The 14,583-nt window shown below is 39.7% G+C and overlaps 1 protein-coding gene across 2 annotated transcripts in view; it reads right to left on the bottom strand.

Moving 5' to 3' along the window:
* Positions 1 to 689: 689 nt before the first annotated feature.
* Positions 690 to 14,583, bottom strand: part of VLDLR (very low density lipoprotein receptor) — a 34,278-nt gene continuing 20,384 nt past the window's right edge. Inside the window, exons 5-19 of one of the 2 annotated variants that reach the window (XM_066257167.1) lie at positions 13,116 to 13,487; positions 12,891 to 13,013; positions 12,503 to 12,625; positions 11,941 to 12,060; positions 11,711 to 11,836; positions 11,023 to 11,194; positions 10,223 to 10,441; positions 9,261 to 9,379; positions 8,561 to 8,700; positions 8,099 to 8,240; positions 4,777 to 4,923; positions 3,655 to 3,738; positions 3,192 to 3,272; positions 2,198 to 2,367; positions 690 to 1,333 (exon numbers count right to left, since the gene is read on the bottom strand). In XM_066257167.1, the coding sequence (XP_066113264.1) occupies positions 1,298 to 1,333; positions 2,198 to 2,367; positions 3,192 to 3,272; positions 3,655 to 3,738; positions 4,777 to 4,923; positions 8,099 to 8,240; positions 8,561 to 8,700; positions 9,261 to 9,379; positions 10,223 to 10,441; positions 11,023 to 11,194; positions 11,711 to 11,836; positions 11,941 to 12,060; positions 12,503 to 12,625; positions 12,891 to 13,013; positions 13,116 to 13,487 (2,174 nt within the window). In that variant the 3' untranslated portion in view covers positions 690 to 1,297. The remainder of the gene's footprint in view (positions 1,334 to 2,197; positions 2,368 to 3,191; positions 3,273 to 3,654; positions 3,739 to 4,776; positions 4,924 to 8,098; positions 8,241 to 8,560; positions 8,701 to 9,260; positions 9,380 to 10,222; positions 10,442 to 11,022; positions 11,195 to 11,710; positions 11,837 to 11,940; positions 12,061 to 12,502; positions 12,626 to 12,890; positions 13,014 to 13,115; positions 13,488 to 14,583) is intronic. The other variant, XM_066257168.1, reaches the window with a different exon arrangement.

The following is a 14,583-nucleotide window of genomic DNA, read 5'->3' as shown; positions in this document are numbered from 1 at the left end:
TGCTATTCTTTCTCGCCCTCTTTATGGTAGACTGTCTGGACTCATAAAAGAAGGAAGTCCTTTCACATGCCTTAGGACAGGGATCCCCAAACTACGGCCCGCGGACCGCATGCGGCCCCCCGAGGCCATTTATCCGGCCCCCGCTGCACTTCTGGAAGGGGCACCTCTTTCATTGGTGGTCAGTGAGAGGAGCATAGTTCCCGTTGAAATACTGGTCAGTTTGTTGATTTAAATTTACTTGTTCTTTATTTTAAATATTGTATTTGTTCCCGTTTTGTTTTTTTATTTTAAAATAAGACATGTGCAGTGTACGTAGGGATTTGTTCATAGATTTTTTTATAGTCCGGCCCTCCAACGGTCTGAAGGACAGTGAACTGGCCCCCTGTGTAAAAAGTTTGGGGACCCCTGCCTTAGAAGGTCCTTGTCCTTCTAACCAGGAAAACTGAGATTTAAGTATGGAGAAGCTGAATTGATAGAAATCTTAGCATATGTTTCTAGATTAGGAAACAAATTAATAAGAAAAGAAACCTTCTCTTAAGTAAAAGAAATTCTAGTGTTTGGTTATAATAAAAAAAACTAGCTAAATCATAGGCTTAGTTATACAACATCAAGATCTACAGTGTATACATTCAGAACATTTGCTAGTGCTCAGGCTGTGTAGAGTTTTTCCTAGAGGAATAGGCACAAACCATGGTTAAGCCGCTTAGTTTAATTTTTTTTAGCACTTCAAAAAAAATGTACAGTAGTTTGAACACTCAGTCTTTGAAACTCTCCACTGAGGTCAAAGATTTCATTCATAGGTATAAAATTAGTTTACAAATTTTTTGGCAATTTCTTCTTAGTAACCCGTTTTATCCTATTGCCATTGTCCCAACCATTGAAAAAGTTTACAATAATTTACATAGAAATATTTTCAAAGTGCTTAAGAATAGTGATTGTTCTCCGGGATATTTACAGATGGCCTATACAATGTATGTACAGATGGTATACACTATAGCACAAGTTTCATTGCTGGAATATGGCTTTCTAGGGAAAGTGCATATTTGGCCACAGGTGGCAATACTGTCTAGAAATTCAAGGGTTACAGGTAACCACATCCAAAGCTGAAGCAGAATGTGGACAGGAATATTTATGAAAGTCATATAAAAATGGTCAAGTACACGGGCTTGATCCACCCAAAGGTATCTTGATGTTCTTTCGGACTGGAGGAAGAAGAGGCTTCAGCTGCTGGCTCGGTTACCATTTCAAACTGGGGTATTACTGGTTTAGACCTCAAAGGCCAGATTTGTCTCAGAAGTCAGGCTAGATCATCATCTGTGCTTACAACTGATATCTGTGGAGAAGAAAAAGTATGGAGTAAGCTAGGTGACCACTCATTGGTAGCAACTCTTGTCTCTATAATGAACCTTGCTTTTGAGTTGGTCATTCAGAAATCAAAGGTGCAGAGTAGAAAAGTCAAATCCAAAACACTACTGAGTTGTGTCAGTAATGCATTTTAACTTGAATCTTCTCTCTTGGTAGAGAGAGGAAATAGTGTGACTGATTCTGCCTGTTCTATTTAGTGATTGTAAGTCCCAGAAAAAAAATGTGAAAAGACACATGTGTGTCATGATTCAGCTACCATTCTTTGTTTTACTGGAGAGCTTGAGAGGGAGTGCTCAGTACTTGTTTTGTTCAGACTGTTCCATAAGTGATGGCCAAATACTCCATTTTGGTTTCAGTTAATGAACAAGTGACTGACTACTACTCTAGGTGGGATAGGACACTTTCAAGCATTAGGTAATTTTGGCCCAAAGAATTTTGCTCAATACACTGACTTTGAGCCAGTTCTCCTATATGTAATATGCTAATTTGCTTTTAAGTATTCAGTAGGCAACTGACTTAACAGTTCAAAGAGGAGCTACTTGGTTCATGCAAACATGTACATGCAGTTTCTATCATCAAATATATCTCAAATAGTATAGTGATGACCTGAAGTTGACTTACTTATTCTGTATGGGGAAGATGCTTATCTACTGACTGACCGACTCTCCTTCCTATAGGCTACACTGTCTAATCTCCAGTAGAGGAAGTGTTTGGTGGTTCCATGATCCCACTGGCTCTTCCTAGCCCAGGGTGCCATAGCTTGAGTTAGTGGTCTCTCTTCCAAAAAGTCTTACTGTAGGTCATGGGGTAAAAAGACATAAAGCTGACTTACTGCTGGGTATGTGTGTCCAACAGAAGCACTGTGTCTACCAATGTCTATTGACAGGTCCTCTTCAGTGGTCTTCAGATACACAGGATTGTCAAAGTTCATGCTTTTCATGTTCTTGTGTTGCCAGTTCCTCCACATCAAGTAGCCACCTACTGCTGCCATTGCTAAGAGCACTGAAAAAAGTTAGAAGGTCACTAAGCAAGCTCTAGTCTCAAAACATAGTAAAAAGATCATGTTCACAAATCCATTATAATTGACATTCATAAAAGTTTCATGTTTTATGCAGTTGGGAATTACTAGAAATTAGAATATAAATGAGCCAGGAGCTTAAAACAAGTTCAGACCAGGGGTTAAGTGTTATTTTACAGACTGGTGCTGAGCTCCGTACATCCCTCTGGGCAAGTGTAGTGTCCTGGGCCCTTCCTCAGGCTGGTGGAATTAAAATTTCAGAAGCTTCTTCAAGTGATCCTCCCAGTGTGTTAGCTAAGTTTGGAATCCAATAATTTAGGATAAAGAGGCCATGATAGAATAGTGCCTTAGAATTCACAAGCCTCATGAGATTCTTCTTCTTGGACTTAAAAATTCCCAACTATTTTTAATTTACTCTCTACGAGTCCCATAGTTCCTCAAGAAAGCATTTAAGCATTGTGCACCTCCTCAGTATGAAGCAGTATATATATTTCGAAGGGGAATAGAAGTGTGTTCTTTACTTAAGGGGACTTTTGTGAAAGGGGGTAAGCCAGACTAACCATTCTGAAGTAGAAAGCAATAATAGCTGAACATTTGTCACTGCCAGTCACTGTGGAAAGGGTACCACTAAAGAGAAAGGTATGGACTCTCAAATCAGTGTGCCATGTTGGGGCAGAAGCAAATGTAATTCAGTGTCACAAGTGCTATGATAGTACAATGGGCCATGGGAGGGCTGTTGCTAGATGAACTGTGTCCATCTAATATCTAAGAAGTTCATGGGATACAGATATATAAAGGCCCTACTTACAGAGGGGAAGGATGGCCCAGGCAGCCGAAGTTCCTTTTGGGGGAACACTGACCTCCGATACTGCTGTGGTCACATTGATCCCTATAGGAGAATAAAAAGAATCAGTTTAGAAGGATCTGATTTCAGACTTAGAAATGCACCCAACTGATAGAGAGCCTCATGCCCCTACACCCATCATTGATGTTCAGTATCTACTACAATTGCATACCAGCAAAACTGATCTAGAAGTATTTGCGAGTTATATGCTATAATAGCCGTTTCATTAACAATTCTCTAACACAACCCTTAGTAAGTCAGGTCAGGCTAAGATTTGCAGGTTCTTAGTCTTTAGAGTTGTAAATGTAGGTTACCAATCAGGGCAGAACTAGTAGTTAAAAGCTTTATTAATTATTTAAGTAATAGACACAAAGAATGTGGCTGTTAGTTGATATTAACAGTTTGCAATATTGAATGAACCCAATACCTCCAGGAACTAGTCCACTAGTGGGAGAAATATCTCCTGTGTTGGTATCTTTTGTCTCACTGTAAGTCACAGTAGTTGTAGTACCTGAATTATAAAACCAAGAACCTGGTTAATGCCAAGGTTCCAGAGTGACTAGCTGTTTAGTCCAGACAAGCCCTGTTATAGGTTATTTTGACACCACAGAAAATAGACACACCCCTGCTGAACTAAGTTGTACGGTGGATGTATCAAAACTGAAACAAGCAGTTTTCAGATACATGAGACTTTGGGCAGAAGAGTCAGTATGTGAAATTTGATAATTCAGAAAGATGCACAACCATACTTCATGACCCCTCTAAGCAATGTCCAGGCTCCTGAAAGTGATAAGAAATGCTCTTGAAAACAGAACTAATAAAAACCTCACAATATGAGTTCCTTGCTCACAATATGCAATTTGAGTTTGCCACATAATCAAAAGCTAAGAACAGAAGACTAAAATGAAAGTCCTATTTAAGTGAGAGCTTAAGATAGTGTCATCCACTGGGGCCATGATGTTTCCTGTAACCACAACCTTCTTTTAGCATCATTTCAGGCCTCTCTCATTGGAGTAAAATGTTATTGCTTTGTTCTGTTATCTGCAAGTTGGCTAGCTCAGTGCTGTTATGGGACTGTCACAAATCAGTAGGAGGCACATTAATGCTCTGACTAAAGTGTCATCTAGCCGTGGTTTTCAACCTTTTTACACTTGGAACAGGTGAAAATAGGAGAATTATTTCAGGGACAGTTAAGGCAGAAAACACCTTGTGCACAAGCAAATTTGACTAAGATCATTGAGTCTATAATCTTCATACAGCATCAGGGAGGTAAACTCTTTCACAGACTGATACAAAATTTCTGGTGGACAGGTCTGCAGACCAGTGGTTAAAAAACACTGAGACTCATCTAATGTTGACATGAGTTAAAGGTCAGTTCTGAAGTAATGGCATGAATACCTAGTATGCAACAGTACCAGGTATATTCTTAAATCTATTCCAAGAGTTAATTAAAACAGAATTCTTAAAATCCAGGCTAGGTTTATAGCTAGTATCTTATCCTATTGTGTATTGTATGTCCTGCTTGTGAATAGAAAATAAAAAGCCTTACTTTGGCACTGCCGGCCGTTTTCTTGCAGATAGAACCCATTGGGACAGGAACAAGTGTATTTTGGAGAGTGGTCATTAATCTGTGGTGCTGGCAGGCACAGGTATTCACATCCTCCATTCTCCATGTCTTCTTTGCACCAATTTTTACCTGGTCATAAACAAAAGTCCTTTAAAATAAGTATTCCAGTGCCTGTTACATACATAAAGTTCTATTCTAGATGCTGAAAACATGAATCCTGGTTTCCAAGAAGCCTAAACTTGTCCATTCTGTCAAACCTTCTTCATACCAATGAAGAATACATATAAGGGCACAGGCAGGATACTCTAAGGACTCCACAGATCCAAAGAAACTTCTTGGAAGTGAAACAAGAGTCATCTGCCTTAAACAGATAGATGATGAGGGAGCAGGTAGAGAATGGAGGAGAGTGACCAGGAGCCACACTCATTGGTCCAACACTTGTAGTGAAGGCTCAGAGGAAGGAGATAAGCATGTTCTCCTGGCCTTATCTTATTTTGTTCCCACAAAATGGAAGGACCCAGTTATATGGAGGTTTACGGATTTCATTCATTCAATTCATATATATATATATACCCTTCCCATCATACACACATAGTTTCCCTTCACTTAGTCAGTCTTGCTCTCTTAAGCCACTGGTAAATACTAATTTGTTTACTATCTCTATAGTTTTCCCTTTTCCAAGGTGTCATATAAATGTGGGTACACAGTATGTGGTCTTTTCAAACTCTCTTCTTTCATTTAGCAGTATTAAGGTTTGTGAAGTACACCTCACTGTGGCTTAGTCATTGTACTTTTCTAATGACTATAGGTTTTGAGCATCTTTTCATGTACTTATTGGACATATAGAGCCTCTTTGGATAAATGTCAATTCAAATACTTATCAATTATAATTGATATATTTGCCTTTTATTTTTGAGTTGTAAGAGTCCTTTATATATTCTATGTAATAGGTTCTTATTGGCTTTATGATTTGCAAATATTTGCTCCCACTCTTGGGTTGCTTTTTCACTTTTTTGATAGCACACTTAAAATTACAAAATTTTTACAAATTCTGATGGCCTGACTGGTGGTGGCTCAGTGGATAGAGCATCAATCTGGAACACAGAGGTCACTGGTTTAAAACCCTGAGGTTGCCAGCTTGAGCATGGGCTCATCAACTTGAGCACAGGGTTGCTGGCTCCGGCACGAGATCATCAACACAATCCCAAGGTTGCTGGCTTGAGCCCTAAAGTCAATGGCTTGAGCCCAAAGGTCACTTAAGCAAGGAGTCACTTGTTTGGCTTGAGCTCCTGGGTCAAGGCATATATGAGAAGCAATCAATGAACAATTAAAGTGAAGTAGCTATGAATTGATGCTTCTCATCTCTCTCCTTCCTCTCTCTCTCTAAAATAGTAAAAATAAAAAAAAAATACTTTAAAAATTCTGATGTAGGCCCTTGCTGGCAGCTCAGTGGATAGAGCATTGACCTGGCATATGGCAATTCTGGGTTTGACTCCCAGTCAGAGCATGCAGGAGAGCAACCATCTGCTTCTCCCTCTTCCCCTCCTGCAGCCAGTGGCTTGAATTGGTTCAAGCTTGACCCTGGGCGCTGAGGATGGCTCCGTTGGAGTACAACAGCCTCAGGCACTAAAAATAGCTTGATATTCAAGCATTGGCCCATGATGGGGTTGCAGCATGGGTCCCAGTAGAGTGCTTGCAGGAGCCTGTATCACTATCTCCCATCCTCCCACCTAAAAAAATTCTGATGAAGTTCAATTTATCCATTTCTTTTGTCATTTGTGCTTTTGTTATCATATATTAGAAATCATTGACCCAGGGTTAATTTATGAAGACTTACTCCTAGGTTCTCTCTCTCTCTCTCTTTTAATGAATGTGCTTTAGGGCCACTTGAGAAACTGTGAGCATTCTATTCTATGGATTCAAATGCTCAGTCTTTTCAACTTTATATCTCCAGGGCCTGGAACTGTACCTGTGACATAATAGACTTTAAAAAATTTATCCTGCCTAGACCTGCCTTTGGCAACCATCTGCTTGTTCTCTTCTGTATCTATGGGCCTGTTTATGTTTAGTCATTTATTTTGTCTTTTTGATTCCACATATTAGTGAAATCATATGATATTTGTCTTTCTCTGGTTTCCCTTAGCATAATATCCTCTAGATTCATCCATGTTGTCTCAAATGGTAAGACTTTATTCTGACTCATAGCTGAATAATATTTCATTGTGTGTGTGTATGTGTGTGTGTATCGTTTTCTTTATCCATTCATCTATTGATGGACATTTAGATTGCTCCCATATTTTGGCTATTACTAGAAATATGGAAATGGACATAGGGGTGTTTTATCTTTTTGAATTAGTGTTTTTGTTTTCTTCTGGGTATTTACCCAGAAGTGGAATTGCTGAATCATGTGGCAGCTCTATTTTTAATTTTTTTGAGGAATTTCCATACTGTTTTCCATATGGCTATACTAATTTACAACCCTACCAACAGTACACAAGAGTTCTCTTTTTTCCACATTCTCTCCAACACTTGTTGTTTGTTGATTTATCCATGACAGCCACCATCCTGAAAGGTGTGAGGTGATACCTGATTGTGGCTTTAATTTGCATTTCTGTGATGATTAGTGATGTTGAGCATCTTTTCATAGTCTGTTGGCCATCTGTATGTTGTCTTGGGAGAAATGTTTATTCAGGTCATCTGTTCATATTTTAAATTGGCTTTTTTAATGTTAGGTTGTATGACTTATTTATAACCCTTATTGGATGTATCATTTGCTAATACTTTCTCCCACTCAGTAGGTCGTCTTTTTGTTTTGTTGGTAGTTTCCTTCACTGTGAAAAACTTTTTAGTTTGATGTTAAGAGTTTCAGTTAGATAGAACTAGTCAGGTTATTTTTGAGCAGGAGATAGTATGACCAGATGTGTTTGAGCATCTACACAATCCTATATAAGATGTGTCACAGGGGTGGAGGAAGGGAAAGATTGTGGCTACCTTGGAGGCTAGTGTCATAGTCTTAACAAGAGGGAATAAAGGCCAAGGGGATATGGAGAAGGCTGGAATAAAAGATTAAACATAGAGGGATGGAAGGAAAGTTGAGAGCTAAAGTTCTAAAGCCCTTTTACTGGGAAGTCAGAAATAAAACAGTATACCAAACACCAGGTCTGAAGTGTTTGGTAGGGTATAGGAAGGGAAAGTTCCATTTTAGAGCAAGCTGAATTACTAAAGAGCTACTGATACCTAGCAAACAGTTTGACATACTCCTACCCTTAAAATAGCCATGAAGGGCCCTGCTTTCCCAAGTTACCTGACGGCTGTACAAGTTCATGATAGACAATGATGTCTTGGGCATCATTAAGGTTGTTAACTAGAGTGGCCAGCTCCGACCCAGTGAATTTATTGGCACCATAGACTGCTTCATTTTCCCCATCTATCCAGTAGACACGATCCTAAAACAGAACCCCCAAATTAGCATACACATGTAGGATTAACTCAAGTCACTATCTAACTAAGGTCATTATTATTTACTGGCATTTTAACGGACCAAATTTATTTAAGGCTGGTCTGGAATACTGCATGTAAAACTCTAAGAGATGCAAGTTCAGGTGTCTTACACTGCTACAAGGAATAAGTATCTAATTGCCCCAGGTTTTAAGTTAAAGCAGCTTCTCAAGGCATGCTCCTCTGCCCTTCCCCCTGCCTGTTCTTTCTCCCCAAGGTGCTAAAGTAACTCAAAAGTATATACTTAGATGCGAGGCATGCATCTTACCTCAAATATCGTTACTGCAAGAGGATGAGCTAGGAACTCCAGAGACTTTAGCACTATCCTACGATCTTGGCCGTTCAAGTCCACACTGGATAACATGTGCAACTTGGAATCAAGCCAATAGAGACGGCTTTTTATAAGGTCTAGGCAGGAAAAGAACTTCATTGTATAAAGTCAGTATTGTTCTGGCTTCCATTTAAAATATCTAAGGAATCCAATATTTTATTTGCATGGTTCCTTCTCCAGCAGGATTCTGAAATGGGATTCCACAGATCTCATGAAGTAGCATGAATAGATCCCTACATTCATTTTTGGAAACTAAAGAGCTGCCTAAGATTCTCAAATTAACTGAGTTAAGAAATGTTGGTCATATGATAGATGTTTTTAAAGAAGCTAGCATTTCGTTACTCTACCTTTATGAGCCAGAAGAAAACTGATGCCTATAATTCAGAAAATGCTAAGGTACCTGTGCTAGGCATATTAAGCTTAGCGTTACCAAATCCCAAGATTTGTGTCACTTAGAAAAGCTAGTCAATACGGAGTAGGTAATGTAAATTCACCATCCCATATGTATTGCTCAGTTATTTTCATCCAATTCACAGGTATAAACTTGCCTGCTGTCATCCAGAATTAACTATGGAGATAAGTTAAAACTCTGTGAAGACTGTTGAATTGGTAGTCAGTGTAGGAAGAACATACATACCAAGTGTGATTCCATTGGGCCACTGAATATCCACTGTCACCAGCGGCCGTCTATCAAATCCATTCATTCCCGCTTTTTCTATTTTAGCTGGTTCACCCCAGTCTGACCAGTACACAAATCTGGGAAGAGTTAAATTAGGTATAAGCCTCAGTGGTTTAGAACAAATGAAATTATAGCTTAGAAGAAATGTTCAAAGAGTGAACAGAGAACTCTAGAGATTAATTATGACAAATATATAGTAACATTTCAAGCTATAAATTATGTTCCACGTAAGTAAACGTTACCATTAAAAATCTACAAGTTCATTAACTATATTAATGTATTTAAATCAGTCAAAAGTCACAAGTTATATATTTTGTTTTTAAAAGGCAAATTCTTTCAGAGGGTGAAGACGAACAGGTTAAGTTTGATAGCAGGGGAGCTGACTGTATGCTAGTGGGTTGCCCAGGGGCTAGATTGGATTACCGCAGGCTTAGCCTCCTTTGTTGTTTTTATTTTATGTTATTTAGTGTCAATTTAGGAAACCCCTCAGTGAAAAGTGTTTCTAGAGAGGTCTACTGATTTCACTTGGATTTTCGGACAACTTGCACATCTAGATGAAAGCCTTGAGGTAATGTGGTTACCAACATCCTCCCAATTCACACTAATACTTAGGTTAGATCATCCAGAGCTAAGCTGACAAAGCATTTAGACAAAAATTAAAAATAACTTGTGTAGCAATTGATGTACTAGATTAGAAAGGTTTTCTTAACATCAACCAGCAGTCATACTATCTTGGGAGGGCCTGTCATATAGGTGGGGCCCTCCTGGGGTTGTACAACCATGGCACCACAACATCTTAAACCACAATTCTTTCTTGTGGGCAGCTGATAATTCAGTTCTACTTCAGGCATGAGGAAAGCTCCTGGCCTCTGCAGACAGCACCCAAATGGTTATGTGATAAAAAAAGACAGAATACAAACCCAGACAAGGGGTCCACAGCTATGGAAGCAGGCTCTCGCAAGTCAGAGTTAAACAGCAACTTCCTCTTGGTTCCATCTAGGGTAGCTACGGAAATAGTCTTAGAAGCCGCATCAGTCCAGTAGATGGTCTTGTACACCCAATCAACAGCAATGGCTGCAGGATTATAGACATTGTCGATCATTTTAACATGTCTACCAACCTTGTCATCAATTGAGGCACTGTAACAGAATAGGTCACAAGAAATTTAAGAGTTTGACACCATCAGAGTCGGGAGGATGGATTTTCTGCTTACAAAATTGTCAACAACTTTGTTCAGAAAGAACTCTAACAACACTGCTCACTACTCAAATTATTTAACTGTGTTGCTTACTAACACTAAAATTAACATTAATATAGGTATCTACTTGCTCCATGTATTTTGTATGTAAGACTCATACAATTCTAAATGAAGCTATTTGTTTCAGTAGGTAGCCATCATCTGAGTGTATATAGTTCCCATTAAGAAAAAGCTGCATTACCATTTTTATTTGTAGCAATCATAAACAGTTCTCAACTAATTGTAGAGAAAGGGGAGAAAATAGGAGGAATTAAGATGTTATCTCTTATAATTTTACAGGGGTAGCTATCTTTTACTTGATAGGTAGCTCCTAATTTCTAATGAGGAACTGATAGTAATTTAAAAGTTAAGGAATCAGTGTTTAGATCTACTATTTCCAGCTTTAGATGCTAGATTGAGACAAAAGAAATTTCTCCAAACCTTCCCAAAGGCCAACACACCAAGAATGAAATTGAAAGTTACCTGAAGATGGCCTTTTGGCTTAGATCAGCCCAGAATAGTTTCTGAGCAGCAATGTCAGCATCTAGAGCCACAGTATTTCTTAGCTGTTCAACTAGTTGGATGTATTCTTTCCTCTCTAAGCCAATCTTCCTGATGTCTCTTCGATTAGTGAAGATCAGACTTGGCTCTTTGCCTGCAAGACAGGACTCAAGTTTATTTAGTTGCGCTGTAAGAAGGCAAAGTCCTTCTAAGTTACCTCCTCCCAACAGAGAGGAACACGTAAAAGTGAAGCCATTGCTGAACACCTCGGAAGTACTCTTGCTGGATGGAGTCCATGCCCCTGGGACCAGCAAGTGTTTCCCATTATTTAAGAAGGTAGTTCTGGGGTCACAGCATCCAACAATAAGGCGGCTGACAAATAAGTTACATATATGAATTGCATTCAAGTTTCAGAAGCAGAAAGTAAGCAAACCTGGAAGATATTCATGGTCTTATGTGCAAAAGGAACTGACCAAGATGAGTCTGGGAAAATGATCTCTATTTAACCTATATAGTATGATACATAAATACTGCACTGTGAGTTTTAGTAGCATTGCTCTCAAGTACTATTTTAATTTCATATTGTTTGACTACTGTATTCTTTGGCAGTACATTTCATGATCACTTTCTAATAAAGGTACCAGACCAACACCAGTCCAAGTCCATTTACCTACTGCCTTGCACACGCCAGTAGCAAGATCCATTTGATAACCACGACTACATTCACACTTGTAACCGCCTTTTAAGTTGATACAAATTTGACTGCAGATTCCCGGATTTTGGCACTCATCAATATCTAGGAGGGAAATTAGAATTAGTCTTGCTATTCCTAGATAACCTATGGCAATATACTATCCTTTCCCATCACCCCCTGGGCTTAGGCTCTCTTCTTTGACTCACCTCCACAGGTTTTTCTATCTATCAGTTCAAAACCAGCTGCACAATCACATTCATAGCCTATCACTAGGTCTCTGCAGATATGGGAACATCCACCATTATTAACCAAGCATTCATTTACGTCTGAAATAAAAAAGTAGTACAGTTATTCAACAACATATTCCAAATTGACATCTATTCTAGTAACATTTAAAATCCTGGCTATCTGTGATAACTTATTGAATTAGTCTGGTCAAATCTATGACTTTTCGAAGATTTAACAATTTTTCTTATAGATATGCATCTTAGGGTGTACTGAAAGAAAAATAGAACCCATTTTACTGGCCAGTTGGTTAAGCAGGATTTGATCAGGTTTCTCTATTACTGATCAGTTATCTTTAAGGAAGTCAGTTAAAAACTAGTGGTCACTGCTTGGGCTTTAAGTCATAAAAATTCACTCTTAAGACCAACAATTGAACTGTTCATTAAAAGAAATTTAACTACAAACTAGGCAGGGTCCAAATAACAGCTACAACTGATCTAATTAGTCTTACCAACTCTGTTCTTAAGCCACCCCTTCACTTACGGCATTCTTTCAGGGGTTCGTCACTCCAGTCCCTGCAGTCCTGTTCCTGGTTACATACTTTAATGATATCTATGCATTCCCCACTTCTGCACTTGAACTTCCCAGGGCCCAAGCACTGATTGACTACAAGAGAAACACAGAATAGAGATTCCATTAAGCAGGGGTCTCAAACTGAACTCAGCATGTGGGCCGCAGAGCAAGATCACAGCTGTTCGGCGGGCCGCACTAGGTCTACAAAAGGCAACTGTTACGCAACACTTTTCTTACTGCAGTTGATAACAGTCTGCGGGCTGCACAAAATTGTTCGGCGGGCCGCGAGTTTGAGACCCCTGCATTAGTGGGTCGATCAGAACAGTCCCCTGACAGGCCCACAAGAAGAGGCCCTTACCATTTTTGCAGTTGACTTCATCAGAGCCATCGACACAGTCTCGGATACCATTACACTGCCTGCTGCCATGGATGCAGCTGCCATCCTCACACTCAAATTGGTCAGGTCGGCAGGTTCTAGAAGCTACAAAGGGAAGGAACACCGTGAAATGAAGCCAGCCAAAGTGTCCACAGTGGGTACGTGGAAGAGAACTGAATGTGCCATACGGATAAGAATGGTACTTACGACAGTTGACCTCGTCACTGCCGTCCTTGCAGTCAGGATCTCCATCACATCGCCACTTCTTGTGGATACACTCTCCAGAGCCACACTGCACCTCGCTGGCTGGGCACTTGGTGTGTATCACTGGCTGGCGGCCGCACTGTTCCAGGGACTCATCAGACTGGTCCGAGCAGTCCGCATCATTGTCACACATCCAGCTGATGGGGATGCAGGAGGAGGCGCTGCACTGGAACTCGTGGGTGCCACAGGACGGTGGGGCACAGTTGAGCTCATCGCTGCCGTCGTTACAATCATCCTGGCCATTGCATACAAAATTCCTGGAGATGCAGCGGCCACTGGAGCAAGTGAACTCATCAGAGCTACATGTGATGTTGCCTATTGAGAAAGAGGATGCCCCACTGAAAGTGTACCAGGACAGGTCCTTTCAAGACCTTTGTCCCCAAATCTAACCTGCAGATCTTTGATCATGAATCTTAGCTTTCTAGCTTAATTTAAAAGCTCAAGTGTAATGATATCAATATGCCAGTTCCTGGAATATTAGAAACAGTCTCACCATGTAAAAGATGCAGGGACACTCGAATAAGAACAGAAATAAAGAACCAAGAAAAGAGCTGAAGACCAGAAATTAATTTGAGATGAGAGCCACAATGGACACTTACAAGAAATGGTCAATAAATAACTTAAATAAGGAATTTCATTTTGGAAACAGAGACTGAGTTACCTTTAAGTAGACATGCTGCTTATCAGGCCAGGCCGTATCATTACCTGAGACTATCTTGTATCAGGTATTCAGGCAAACATATACTTATAATAAACATTATGACACTATCACCAAAAAGGAGCCATTATGTTATAACACCATACATGGCTCCTTCTCTTTAGATCCTTCAAGTGAGGATCAAGAATAACAGGTCTTACCCAGCAATCCCTCTACTGGGTATATATCCCCAAAACTCAGAAACATTGATACGTAAAGACACATACAGCCCCATGTTTATTGCAGCATTGTTCACAGTGGCCAGGACATGGAAACAACCAAAAAGCCCATCAATAGATGACTGGATAAAGAAGATGTGGCACATATACACTATGGAATACTACTCAGCCATAAGAAATGATGACATCGGAACATTTACAGCAAAATGGTGGGATCTTGATAACATGATACGAAGCGAAATAAGTAAATCAGAAAAAAACAGGAACTGTATTATTCCATACGTAGGTGGGACATAATAGTGAAACTAAGAGACATTGATAAGAGTGTGGTGGTTACGGGGGGGAGGGGGGGAATGGGAGAGGGATAGGGGGTGGGGAGGGGCACAAAGAAAACAAGATAGGAGGTGACAGAGGACAATCTGACTTTGGGTGGTGGGTATGCAACATAATTGAACGACAAGATAACCTGGACTTGTTATCTTTGAATATATGTATCCTGATTTATTGATGTCACCCCATTAAAAAAATAAAATTA

The sequence above is a fragment of the Saccopteryx bilineata genome, chromosome 2 (assembly GCF_036850765.1).
Source record: "Saccopteryx bilineata isolate mSacBil1 chromosome 2, mSacBil1_pri_phased_curated, whole genome shotgun sequence".
NCBI classification, from domain to species: Eukaryota; Metazoa; Chordata; class Mammalia; order Chiroptera; family Emballonuridae; genus Saccopteryx; species Saccopteryx bilineata.
Note: the sequence above shows the minus strand (reverse complement) of the source record. Positions and strands in the feature narration are given on the sequence as shown.